General features: G+C 33.7%; 1 protein-coding gene across 3 annotated transcripts; it reads left to right on the plus strand.

The window, feature by feature from the left end:
• Positions 1 to 4,467: 4,467 nt before the first annotated feature.
• LOC21389942 (U-box domain-containing protein 32) lies at positions 4,468 to 12,481 on the plus strand. 3 transcript variants are annotated; one of them, XM_024173435.1, is made up of 10 exons: positions 4,468 to 4,761; positions 5,372 to 5,493; positions 5,640 to 5,761; positions 5,972 to 6,076; positions 6,506 to 6,633; positions 6,756 to 6,883; positions 7,262 to 7,411; positions 10,033 to 10,560; positions 10,775 to 11,518; positions 12,009 to 12,481. In XM_024173435.1, exons 1-10 carry the CDS (start codon positions 4,578 to 4,580, stop codon positions 12,189 to 12,191), a joined length of 2,394 nt encoding a protein of 797 aa, XP_024029203.1. In that variant the 5' UTR covers positions 4,468 to 4,577; the 3' UTR covers positions 12,192 to 12,481. The 3 variants fall into 3 exon arrangements, with proteins under 3 accessions (XP_024029203.1, XP_024029204.1, XP_024029206.1); XM_024173436.1 differs by having other exon boundaries at positions 7,268 to 7,411; XM_024173438.1 differs by having other exon boundaries at positions 6,515 to 6,633.
• The last annotated feature ends 1,658 nt before the right edge of the window (positions 12,482 to 14,139 follow it).

Genomic DNA, 14,139 nt, shown 5'->3' on the forward strand with positions numbered 1-14,139 from the left:
ATATATATATATATATATCAAAAAAAGATCATAAAACATCTTAAGTAGATAATAATGAGTTTTTACGTTTTGAAAATGTTGTATAATATCTTTATTTTAAAGGGGATTATTATGAAATTCTTTTTTTGAGCGGGGACGAAATAGAAGACAGCAGCACCCACTCATTACAACATATCTCCCTCACTGCTTATAAATATGTATTTAGTGTAGTTTTTACTAGAGATGTCGATAAAAGTAAAATATGTTTGATAATAATGAGTTTTTACGTTTTGAAAATGTTGTATAATATCTTTATTTTAAAGGGGATTATTATGAAATTCTTTTTTTGAGCGGGGACGAAATAGAAGACAGCAGCACCCACTCATTACAACATATCTCCCTCACTGCTTATAAATATGTATTTAGTGTAGTTTTTACTAGAGATGTCGATAAAAGTAAAATATGTTTGAAATTTTGAATACCAAATCTTTAATGTACGTAATTTCTAATTTAGACTTCAAATTAAACATCACTTTTACGGGGTGAATTAGAATATTACTTTTAGAAAGTTAGTGTTTAAATATACCATTAGTCTCAAAATTTTCAAGTATAAATTGCACATTAAAATATTACGGATGATTATGAATAACTAGGCTTTATAATTAATATTATGCCTGATTTACACCATTTTATATGTAAATTGTGCTGAAATCTTTCCAGCGAAAAAATATATGCCAATACCAAGGGCCCGTTTAGTTCGCTGATTCGAGTTTTTAATTCGAGTTAAGATGTGACTTTATATGAGAGTTTTTTACTGTAGTAAAAAAATTAAATTCGACTGTTTCTGAGAGCTTTTTACGGTAACAAAATTTAAATTCTAAACTTGAATCAGTAAAATTAACAGGCATCAACTCTCTAAAACGGTATTACTCTAATCGCCCCTTATCTTCATTCTTCTTCTTTTTCTTTCTTTTTCTTTTTTCCTTTATAAACACTCTTCTTCTTCTTTTTCTTCGTTGAATCGTTTTACTCCGCAAGAATGTAGACACGGAAATATATATCGGCTTTTTTCTTGAAAGTTCCCTGTTAAAAATATTTTTGTCATTCATTTGAATCGTCTAAATGCAGTTTTATGTTAAAAAAATATGGTGTCATTTGCTATCACAAACTACATGTCGTTTGTTTCAGGGTGTATTATTAGGTATCTCGTACAAGCAGTCTTTTTTACATGTAAAATTTATTGCCATGCGTCAGAACTCGTCGTTTCAGGCAAAATTGTGCTTCCGTTATGTATATTTTTTTAATCTAATACATTTTTTATATGATTTAATATTTAGAAACTGACACTATTAATAGAATTTGTCTATCAAATAAACTCTGAAATAACAAATGTTGCATCATATATTATGTTTGCTCTTTAATATATGGTAGCAGTAACAGATATTAGCGTTCACCGTTAAATTGCAATGTTCTTTTGTAGCCTAAAAATATGTAAATCCTCGAAACACAAGTTTGAGGGGTTGGTGAGCTACACGCTGACAAGTGCCACTTTGCCTAGAAAATGTAATAAACTATAAACGTATAGTATTCGGCAGTATAATCATAGATTCATATTGTAAATAAATAAAAGAAAATAGTAGGAAATAGGCTAATATGAAAAGTTTAAGAAAATATATAGGTCATTTTTTAGTTATAGAAATTAATAGACCATAATTTGTCAAGTTATGATTCATAATCAGATAAGTTATGGATAACCTTGTTAAGTTATGGTTCATAACCAGATAAGTTATGAACAAACTTGTTAAGTTATGGTTCATAACCAGATAAGTTATGGACAATAACTTGTTAAGTTATGGTTCATAACCAGACAAATTATGGACAAAAACAGTAATTTGACATATTTATTAACTTATGTAAACTATTGACCTATTAATTTTAATTCATCTCAAATCTTGACATATTTCTCTCTTTCTCTCATAAATAAATAAATAAAAACAAGGAGAATTGGAAACTAATCAGCTTGACAATGAACGGTCCGAGAAAATAAAAACTTAACTAAACATTTTCAATAATATTTAAAAAAGCGGTCTTAGTTTCTTGTGTACACACTAGTTATTCAAACCAAAATAAGGATTACAAGGTTCAAGAGTCCCCATAAATTTAAAAAATAAATAAACAAAATGACCCTTACAAAATGCAAATATAGCCAGTTTGAAATAGTATCACGAATTTAAAACGCATGAGTATTTATGTAAAGTTCCCAATTTTAAAATAAATTTTGTTAGATATTTTTTTTTTTTGTGAAGTTATATTAAATTCGGCAATAAAATCAGTCATAATATTCTTATATAATATCGTTGGTGTGTGTATTTAACACTTTATTTATTTGAATATAACATTTAATAATAATCCAAAATACATAATATTGAATGTTTGATGAACATGAAAAAAATCACACGTACAACCTAATAATATTAGACGTACACATAAATATCTTATATTTACTGCATTTATAATTTTGGAAGCGTTTCGTACGCAGTAATCAGTAAGAATCATATTCCCGAAAAAGTGACGGAGGGTAATATGATTTTTATGAATAATACATTACTGTGTTTGGTTCAATATATAGATTTTTCTTAAATTCTCAGGAATATTACATTATTATGTTTGGTTGTGCATGAGAATGAGAATGTTGTGAATTAAAAAAAAAAACATATTTTTTAAATGAATTAAGCCATTTACTACACCAACTTTCTTTGTTTATTTTTTAAAGCTATGGACGTAAGGCGATGGTTGAATCCTTCATAAAGTAAGTAATTGCCTTTTGTTTTCTCTTCATTTTAAGTTTCAACTCTAATTGTTTTACAGATTTTTGTTTATATGAAGAATTTTGCTAAGATAAGTGGTATTAAAGGATCAATTCCAACTTTTGAAACCCTTGTTTTGTTTCAGATCGAGATCTTCACTAATTTGTTTATTTAGGGTTTCTTTCATACTTTATTATCTGCTACATATACATTATGGGCTTAATTGGCTCTTATAAGACTCGGCAGTAAAACTTGTAGTAAAGCTACTTTCTCCAACTGCTATCTGGAATCTCAGTTACTTTTTTTTGTCACAACGTTGCTTTCAGGTACCAAAAGTTAAATAAAAAAAAACAGGCTGATACAGATTCAACAAGAAGAAAAGAAAAATAACATCACAGATTTGAAGGCTATATGAAATTGTAGTTTAGATAAAAAAAAAATAACACAAATCGTGAAAGAAAAACTTTTCACAAAAAAAAGTGAAAAAAGAATCATACTCTGGTGGTGGCAGAGGATAGTCTGGCAACGGTGTGGTCGATGGAAGAGCAGTGTTGGGTCTGGACGAGAGAGAGAGATGGGTGAGATGGGTCTGGTTAGGGGTGGCAATTCGTGTCACGTGTCGTGTTTTAATCGTTTTTTATAAATTTATAGTCAATCCGAACACGACCCGTGACACGAAATTTTTTAAAAATCGCAACACGAACACGACACGACCACTTTACGAGTTGACACGACACGACCCGAAATGACCTGTGACACGAAATTGACCCGTGAACCTGAAATTGACACGAAAATTGTATACTTTTATTTAGTTTTTTACATATTATAAATAACTTAAAATTCATAACACACTAAATTACAATAACATCCATTGAAATTAAGCAAATAATAGTATAAGATTTTGAGTATAACTATCATGATATTACAAGTTCATAATAAAATTTAAAATATGAAATGAAAAATATATGTATTTTTTTTTTGTTTTTTACGAGTTTCGTGTCGTGTTCGGGTTAGGCGGGTCCAACCCAAAATTGACCTGTGTTTTTCGTGTCAATTTCAGGTCGACCTGATTCTGACCCGAACCTCTTTTTTCTCAACCCTAACCCGTAAAATTCGTGTCGTTTTCGAGTCGTGTCGTCGTGTCGTGACTCATATTGTCGGCCCTAAGTCTGGTAAGAGATGAGTGAGAGAAAGTTGAGTCTGGACGAGAGAGAGAGAGATGGGCGGGATGGGTCTAGTAAGAGATGGGTGAGAGAAATATTAAGGCATATTTTTCCCGTAATATTACTTTCTTAGGAAAATAAATAACATCCTATTGGGTGAGTTTAGGATTATTCTAAAATATGGTAATATAAAATTCATGAGATTCACTTTTCTGGATTTTAAAAATATCTAATAATTATACTAAATATGAGAATTTAAAAGATTTTTATTCCTATCCCTAAGATTACCTCCAACTAAATGCACATTTATCTATTATTTTGGGGAATCTTTAAAATACTTTTGGTATGTATAATTTTTATGAATCTGCCAGCAAGACATTACACTCATCTAGTCAAAATTTTTTTTTTTTTCATTAGCTTTGATATTTTATTTTATTTTTTTGCTCAATTATTTTATTTTATTTTTGCTAGTCTCTTCCTTAGATTGTTTACCTGCGAAGTGCTTGGTTGGTGTCTTTTCGGAGACTCCTTTTGTTGTTTCCATTTACGTAGGGGCGGGGAGCCAAAGCTTTTCTCCGCACACAGACTGACCAATCTCCGGTCATACATTTCCGGAGATACTGTACGGATGGGGAGCTTTCCAGTCGCCGGAGAAGAAGAGCAAGTATTCGATGTGGAAGAGACTATATTTGTTGCGGTGGGGAAAGACGCCAAGCAGAGCGAGAGAGCGCTTTCATGGACGTTGAATAACTTCTCGGGGAAGAAGATTTGCGTTCTCCATGTTCACCAGCCTTCGCGTCTGCTCGCAATGAGTGAGTTTTTATGTCGTTTCGTAATTCGATTGCGAATTCAGTTACAATTATTGTAGAAATCTGTTACCAATTTGATTTGAATCCAATTGTTGTTTGGCTCCCGAGAATTGGAGAATTCTTAACCTAATTTTCTCTGTGTGTTATCGAATGATTTTCCTTCTGTATTAACTGAAGCTACGTTTGGTTGATAAAAAGTGTGGAAAGGGAAAAGCTTGGTGATTTCCTATTTTTGGTATTTTGATTTCCAATTTGAGCCTCTTGGTGATCAAATGGAGGTGAAGAGAACAATCTGCTCATCTCCTTCTACTATTTTATGAGATCATGAGCAAAAGTTGTATTTTTATGGTTAAGAACGTAAAGTGTGGATTTCTTTTAAATAATTTTGAGAAGGAAAAAATCGCTTTATTGCCTTGTCGCAGTTTCTGTAGATTCCCTTTGATGCTGAGATATAACAAAACATATATACTGTTTGCATTTCTTAAGTTATTTTCCTCTCTCAACTACTAGTTTGTATTTAGCTGTTTGTTTATACTCGAGTAGGTTTCATGAAGGTTTAATAATTAATCATATATCGTATATTCTTTAACCTGCTCTTATATATGATTCGCAGCTGAAGGAAATACTTCTGCCAATAAACTGAAACAATATATGGTTAGAGGATATCAAGAATTTGAACGGCGAAAAGTACGAGGACTTCTAGATAACTACCTACATATTCTTTCCCAAAAAGGGGTATAATTCCTTTTCTTTTTGATCCTTGTCGGCTAAATTAGTTACTGTAAAGTGTATATGCTAACAGTGATGATAGTCTAATTCATGCGAGACTCATCATCTTAAACTCTCAAATAGTAAATTGACAAATGGACTTGCTTTTCTAGGTGCAAGCATATAAAGTATGGACTGAAATGGAAAATATTGTGGAAGGGATTGTAGAAATAATTTCTCGGCATGATGTCAGATGGCTCGTCATGGGAGCTGCTGCAGATGAATATTATGATGAGTATGAATATACTTAAAATTTACTGTTGTAATGCTGCAATTATTATTTATTATTATTGTTGTTGTCGTAGCTAAACTGCTCAAAGGAGTTTATTTATTTTCAGAAATATTGAATTTTCATATCCTTTTGTTTAGCTATGTAATTTGTGAAAGACTACCACTAAGATACATCTGTTTTCTTTTAAATGTCTGATTATTGTCAAAATTGCAGGAGACTGGCAGATCTCAAGTCCAAGAAAGCAATTTTTGTATGTGAACAAGCAGCAGTTTCCTGTCACATTTGGTTTATTTGCAAGGCGCATCTCATATATACCAGGTGAACTCTCAACTAAGAATTTGGATTTTGATAACAAAGTTGGCCCTGTGACAAAAATGCAATGTTTTGTATTGGTATAGTAAATATTTAATATTTATTCACAAAAAGTAAATATTTTCTATTTTTAACATCATGATGCATCGTTTTACAATGCACCCAAGTGATGTTTGAACACTTTCTTTTCTTTTCTGTTTTCATGTCCTTTTTTGCTTCCTTACAAGCGAAGGTGGCTTATTTCCAGTTTATAGCGAACATGAAGTCGATGGTCTGATTTAATTTTCATGTGTCTGATAACTGTTTTGTAATTGTCTTTTAATCTGTTATCACGACTAAGTTTGGTTTCATGTAATTCTATGCCATATTACAACCTTAGTTATGCCTTTTGAATTTGTGTTATATTTACTACTGATTTGTAAAAAACTTGAATAGGGGAGGCAGCAGTGAAGAAAGAACTGAAATAGAGGTTGTCCCGCCTTTGTTGCTGATGAATTCACGTTTTGAAACCAAGCAACCTGACCACTTGGAATCACATTCCAGTGGTCGGCCGAGCAATCTAGGTTGGCTCAGTACTTAGCCTGATTATTTTTTCCATAGGAATTTATGTTTGCGTTTTGTTTTCATTTCATATCCTATCCTCTCAAAGTTTTTAGATCGATAGCTTAGTTACAGAGTTGCGCAGATATAGAGGAAGATGTCAATAAATTGGAAGAAATATCTAGGTCATTTTGCGATTGTTCAATAGATTCAAGTTGGTCTTCCAACAGAGTGGTTGGCACTTCAAAGTTGATCCCATTGCTGGCGGATGAGGTGAGAGGCTGTTAAATATACCTTGATCGCCACTTCCCTCAATGGCTTCTGTTATGATTGTGCAATATCATCTTTTCTTGTATGCTGCAATATTATTGTCCAAGAATAGCCATTTTCTTTCTATCCCTTTTTTGAGCAAAGAGAAAAAAATTTTGAAAATGAAATTTCGAGAACTTGTAATGCGCCAGTGTTTGATCTTATGCGAAAGCGACGTGATATTTTAGAAGCTAATAAACGTTTCTCTCTTCAAATAATTGAGGAGAGTGATATGTCTACAAAGAAACCGGTTTTTATATTTTCTTTCAATCAAGTCATTGCAGCAGGTTCTTTGCGGTTTAAATCATTTGGTTCCTTTGTGATGGTCTCTGAATTTTGCAGGAGCAGAAAGCAGAAGAACAAGCAGTTAGCAAAAGCTGTCTTACTCTAGAACAAGTCATTGCGGACAACAAAGAATCAAAATGGAAAGATTTTGAAGACGCAGTAAAGCAATGGAAAGATGACGAAGATATTGTGGAGGCTAAATGCAAGGCAAGCTTTCTCTTTTGTTGATCTTCCGTTCTTTTCTCTTTGTATTGTTATTGATATCTTTTCTAATTACGTTTATTGATAAAAAAAACTTATTTAACTTTCTTTTGAAAAGAGAGGGGTTAATCTCACAAATAGTTCTTGAAGTTTACCCTCAATCCCACTTTGGTCATTGATTTTTAAAATGTCTCACAGTTGATCAATGAGATTTTAGTTTGTTTCAATTTTAGTCTTTTTATTAGTTTAGTGTTAAATATTTGACATAATTTGGGAAAATTAGGAACTATCATTAGAAACATATAAAATTTAGGGGTAAAAACAATTCAAAAAAATTAACTTTTACAGATAGTCTCAAAATCTTAACTGTTTTCAATTTTGCTCTTTAATTTACACAAATTTCATTAAATTTTAACACCTAGTTAATGGAAGGATTAAAACTGAAACAAAATAAGATCAACTGTGTGACATTTGAAAAGTCGGAGATTAAAGTGAGATTGAAAGTAAACCTTAGAGGCCGTTTGGTACAGAGTAATCAGTGAGAATTATATTACCATGAAAACGATAAAAGGTAATATGATTCTTAGGAAACATACATTATAGATTTGGTTATGTATTGGAATCTTTTAATAGATTTTTAGGAATATCATTTTACTGTTTTTGATTGTATACAGGAATGTAATGTTTTTTTTTTTTTTTAATTGAAAAAGTAATGCAATGTTATTCTTTTTAAAAAAATTAATAATTTAATATTTTAAGTAAGGGGATTCATACCATGATTTGAATCATGGTTCATGGTTCCCTACAGTGTTTTCTCTCACAAAAAATACACGTAAATCGAAAATGGTTCTAATCTCATGATTCTAATCCATGAACCAAACGTCTCCTAAGAGTTCGTTTGGTGGATAGATCTAGAATCATGATTTTGGATCTTGGTTTAGAATCAGTGTTTGTTTTCTGAATCATGATTCTGAATCAGTGTTTAGTTTAGGGGGACGTTTGTTTCCTATATTCGTCCCTGATTCTGAATCATGATTCATAGTTCTCTACAGTGTTTTCTCTTACAAAAAATACACGTAAAACGAGAATGGTTCTGAATCATGATTCTGAATACATAAACCAAATGTTCTCTAGATGATTCTGAATCATGATTTAGAATCTGATGTGATGTTTTAAACCAGATCACTCATGATTCTAAAACCAATTTAAGGTGATTCAAACTCTTGATTTTGAATCATGATTTTAGAATCATGATTTGAACTTAAAATCATGAATCATGGTTCTAGTTCTAAAATCATAATTAGAATTACTTTGATTTAAATCATCGTAGCAAACGAATCCTTTAATTCCTATTAAAACAGAAATAAATAATTTTTATAAATTAAATTAGAACAAAAAGGGGAAAAAACCCATATGGGAATCTCTCTCATCCCTCTTATAGGTTGTTTGGTTGGGGGATTCATACCCCGATTCGAATCATGGTTCATGGTTCGCTACAGTGTTTTCTCTCACAAAAAATACACGTAAATCGAAAATGGTTCTAATCTTATGATTCTAATCCATGAACCATCTCCCTGCTTCCATCCCTCTTGATCTCCCTCTCTCATCCCTCTTGATCTCTCTCTCTCACCCCTCTCGATCTCTCTGCTCCTTCTCAATCGCAAATAAAATCTGTGCTCCGTAGAGTGTGGGATGGCGCAGCGGTCATGGGGCTGTGCCGACAAGGGCGGTGGCTTCCCAAGGCAGGGAACAACGGCGAGAATGGGGTGGATTATGCGGCTTTCCGACAAAGAGATGCGGCGAGGATGGGCGGCTGTACAAGCTCCGATTGTGGGGGACCAACGATGGCGACCTTGGTGGAGCTTTAAAATTGGGTTTCGTTACGGTGGCATTGGCTAAGTGGTGTGCGATATATGGCGGAGCTTTGACAGTTGCGGTGATGGGCGGAGATGGCGGAGTGGTGGGGTTGCGACGGTGACGTCTGACGGGGTTGTTTGGCTGCAACGACTCCTAAAGTGGTTGGGTTATGGCGGCAGGGATGTGAAGGGTCGAGGTTCCGGCGATGGTAGGCAGGCACAGGGGCTGGGCTGTCGACAGGAGGCCAGTGAGGTGGGGCTGCGACGGTGGTGGGTAGGCGACGGTGCCTTGGGTCGTGGTGGAGCTTCGAACTGTTGATGAGTTTTTAATGTAAATTTGATCTTTTTTTATGTTATAAAAATTTTTTTGTTTGTTTTCTGTGGTAATCACATATTTTCTGAATAGCACCATGTTGGGTAGGTTTGAGATTACCTCAAAATGAGGTAAAGTGAATACCATGGGATTGATTTTTCTGGGAATAAAAAAATCTTAATTCTTGTACCAAACATGCACCCTATTACATCATACCAAACGCTCCCCAGGGACTATTTATGGAATTAACCTCAGGGACTAAATGCATTTTAGATTTCAGGCTGTAGACAAATTATCTAAATGTCTTATCTAATGTTTAGGAAGGATGTGAGTTAGGAATATAATGGCCAGTGTTTATTAGCCTTCTCCTCCTGATGACACAAATTATAGTAGATATGGTGAATCAGTTAATCAATCTCATCTCCAATATATTACATGGTTATCGTACTATCTTACAGGCAAAAGCATTTCAAAGCTTATATGTCAAGGAGATAAGCCAAAAAAAAGAGATAGAAGAAACACTGGGAAAAGTAAAGCAAGAACTGGAAAGAGTGAAAGATGAACGTGATGAGTTCATTGGAGAAATCCAGATGGCTCAGGAAAATAATTTAGTGCTAGAGGGCCAAGTTGCAAAGTCGCAAGAGGAAATTAAGGAATTGGAAGAGAAAATCATCTCAGCTGTTAAACTCTTGATAAGTTTTAAAGAAAAACGGGACAAATTGCGGACAGAGCACGGGAATGCAGTAAGAGAAGTTGAATGGCTAAGAAGATTGATGAAGGGAGACGCTACAAGCTTTTCCAGATCCGAATTCCCGGTTTTCTCTTTCTTGGAGATCAATGAAGCAACTAACGATTTTGATCCGTCCTGGAAGATTGCTGAAGGAAGGTATGGAACTGTCTACAAAGGGATTCTTCGCCAAATGCACGTTGCTATAAAGATGTTGCCCTCTTATGGCTTTAAGAGTCAGTCAGACTTTCAACGTGAGGTAAATCTGTAAAGACTACAGTATGATTTTAACCAAAAGCCAGTTAAATAGTGAGAATAACATGCATTACAGTATACTAGAAGCTCGCAGTTATATCAATATCTCTTAGCTGACCTCTTTTAATTTTTGCATAGTCAAATAAAGTCAACCTAGAATATAATTACTTGTGTTTGTAGAAAGATAGTTATCTTTTTGTTGATTGAAATTTTATCAGGTAGAGATTATCAGCAGGTTTAGGCATCCAAATGTGGCAACACTAATTGGAATGTGTCCAGAATCTAGATCACTTGTCTACGAGTATCTGAAGAAGGGCAGCCTTGAAGATTGCCTCAGCGGTAAAAACAATACCATTCCGTGGCAAATTCGAACATCCATAGCTGCTGAGATATGTTCTGCCCTTATCTTTCTTCACTCAAATAAACCTTGCATTGTCCATGGAAACGTGAAACCTAGTAACATTCTCCTTGATGCGAATTATGTGAGCAAACTGGGTGACCTGGGAATCATTTCTCTGATCGAGAAAAACGATCTGGCCAACTCAACCACTATATCTAATCACTCAGATAGAACCTCCGTGTATATGGATCCAGGGTATCTTGAGACTGGAGAGCTTAGAGCAGAATCAGATGTTTACTCATTTGGAGTAATACTGTTACGGCTATTAACTGCAAGACCACTTCAGGGGCTTGTAAAAGATGTAAGATGTGCATTAGAAAATAATAACTTGAACGCAGTGTTGGACTTTCCAGCCGGCGATTGGCCACTTGAGCAAGCCAAACGGTTGGCTCAGTTGGCTATAAGGTGTTGCAACAAAAACTGGCTGGATCGGCCTGACCTTGCGACGGACGTCTGGGGTGTTCTTGAGCCAATGAGAGCTTCATGTATTGCCTCAACTTCATTCCTAGTTTCCAAGAAGCTTCAACGGACACCCTCCCATTTTGTCTGCCCCATTCTTCAGGTAATAATTTACACGTCACACTCTACTTTCACAAAATGTTCTGTTCGAATTATAATAGTAACACCTGGATTTGATTACTCGTCTTTCTAGTTTCTTCCACCCTATGGGATTCTGATCATGGTTACATTATACCATCTTACATGAAGAAGCGAGTGCTTCACCATGTCTGAGTGTGTGCGCATTCCTCTACTGTAACTGGCAAGGTCAAACTGAAGGAGTTTGAACTAACGAAAACTTAGACCTCGTTTATTTCACCGATTTAAGTTTTCAGTTCTTAATTTTTTATAGTTAAAAACTCTTAGAAAATGTCGCATCTAACTTTTTCTGCTACAGTTAAAAGCTCTCAGAAAAATTTTACATCTCAACTCGAATTAAAAACTCGAATCTGCGAAGCGAATAAGACCTTAATTACTCGAACATCAAAATGATGATAAGGTCAACTTGAGCTCAGTCACGGATGTTTTCTCATAATTTGTGCTTGCATTTCCAGGAAATCATGAAAGATCCGCAGATAGCAGCAGATGGTTTCACGTATGAAGCGGAAGCAATAAGAGGATGGTTGCATAGTGGGCACAACACTTCCCCTATGACAAACCTCAAACTTGATCACTGCAATCTGGTCCCAAACTACGCGCTTCAGAATGCAATTCAAGAATGGCAACTACAACAATAAAATCATATTTTACATCTATATATTTTCGCATATATGACCTTCAAATGTGGTAATACACCCGTGAGGCCTTTATACGGATTTGATCACCGGAGTCTCTTCCCAACTGTAACTAAAAGCCATAATTCACAGAAATAGTGAATTTCTTCCAGTGATATTGTAGTATACACAAGCGCTGGTTTTGTTTTGTTTTTTGTTATTTATTTATTTTTCAATTAATTGAAGCTTTAAACAAAGGAAACCCATAGCAAGACTTTTGTTTCCAACTTTTTTTAGAGTTGCTACTTAAGTAATAGCATCGAGTACAAATACGGTTCAATACGTAGAGGTGACTCCTCGGACCATAAAGAAAAAAAAAGGAAAAAAAAAAAGAAAAAAGGGAACTCCATAGGCAGCCTTGGCCTAACTCTTAAAAAGGGGAAAAAAGATCCAAACTTGTTATTAAACACTTGAGCAGTGTAAACTGCTTGGATTACTGTTAGTGCATCCGATTCTATATCGTTGATGTGAAGTCTTTTTGTTTTAGACTTTACCCACTTTACCTGGTTCACTTTACTAATAAATGGTTCCTTATAATAATTTCTGTAGCACACTCACTTGAATAAATGGCCTTTTTAAACAAGTTTTCTTTATTGGTTAAGTTTAACCAAATAGACAGTACATACTATTATACAAGCGATCCATGCATACATTATTTATCCATTAATTACTTGCTGAATTATGAATTAATTCTTGGATTATCTCTTAGGATATGCACTTGTCTTTTACCTTAATGTTTACTTTTAGAGATCAAGCTACTTGAGGTTTACAAAATATAAATATTTGACCACTCATATCTATTTCCAAATAAAATTTATCACCGTGATGAAACGTGATTTTAGAGAGATTAAATAATAAAAACATAGACACTTTAAAAGAAATAACAAAAAGAATTTCTGAAATAAAAACCACATTGTATCGTCAATTTAACTTGTTCTAGCATATCTCTGGTATTTATTCAATTTTTCTTGAAACTTCGTATAAAATATATTACAACCTCAATGAAATAATATATTCAGCACAAAAAAAAAAAAACTCACTAAAATAATATTTAAACTGATATTTACCAATGACTCCTGATATTTTTCTGAATTCTTGGCATGAACGACACCTCAAATAAAGAAATTCCAAAATTGCATCGAATTTTGTTGCCCATCGTAACCTTAACCTAATATTCCCAAAGAAAATTTACGCCATATATCTCAAAACTTTTGAAGTCTTTACACTTGGGTCCCAAAATTTAAAATCTTAAGTTTTGAGTCCTCAAATTTACAAAAGAAAATTCTCTTTAGGCCCTCCCTTAACCCTTTTTTTCATTGAATATATATATATATATATATAAAATCAAATTTCCAAAGTTTTTCTGCCATAAAAGAGTTGTATTAAATCAACACAGGGAAAATGTCATTATCAATTCAAGATTCAAACTCAATTATTAACCTAAAAAAAGACATACTATCGAGAGTTGTAGTGTAGTGATGAAGCTAGGACTTCTCTTTCCATCCTTTTAAGGTTTAAAACTCCATAGTTCCAAGTTGTACCCGGCCCAACGTGTAAATTTAAGTGGGTTGTGATAGGTAGGGAAATACCAGTTGAATGGACAGATAGAGTCTAGTTCAGATTCTTTTCATTCCTCGATGGTCTCCACTTGGTCCTCTTTTTTCATAGCAAAAAAAAAAAAAAGAAATAAATAAGTTTGATAAATTTAAAACTTAGAAGACAATTTTGAAAACATCTAACATATAGCGTTATTTTCTTGATAAACTCAAAATACAAGGTACAAAATAGAAAATAACCAAAAGTTTATTTTATTTATTTTTTTCGTTTCTTACTACATAAGTACAGAGGGTTCCATTCATTTCGCCTTTATATATTTTCTCTCTCCACGAAAAACTATACTCGGACACACAAA

This window comes from Morus notabilis, unplaced genomic scaffold, assembly GCF_000414095.1.
Source record: "Morus notabilis unplaced genomic scaffold, ASM41409v2 Scaffold1639, whole genome shotgun sequence".
Classification (NCBI taxonomy): domain Eukaryota; kingdom Viridiplantae; phylum Streptophyta; class Magnoliopsida; order Rosales; family Moraceae; genus Morus; species Morus notabilis.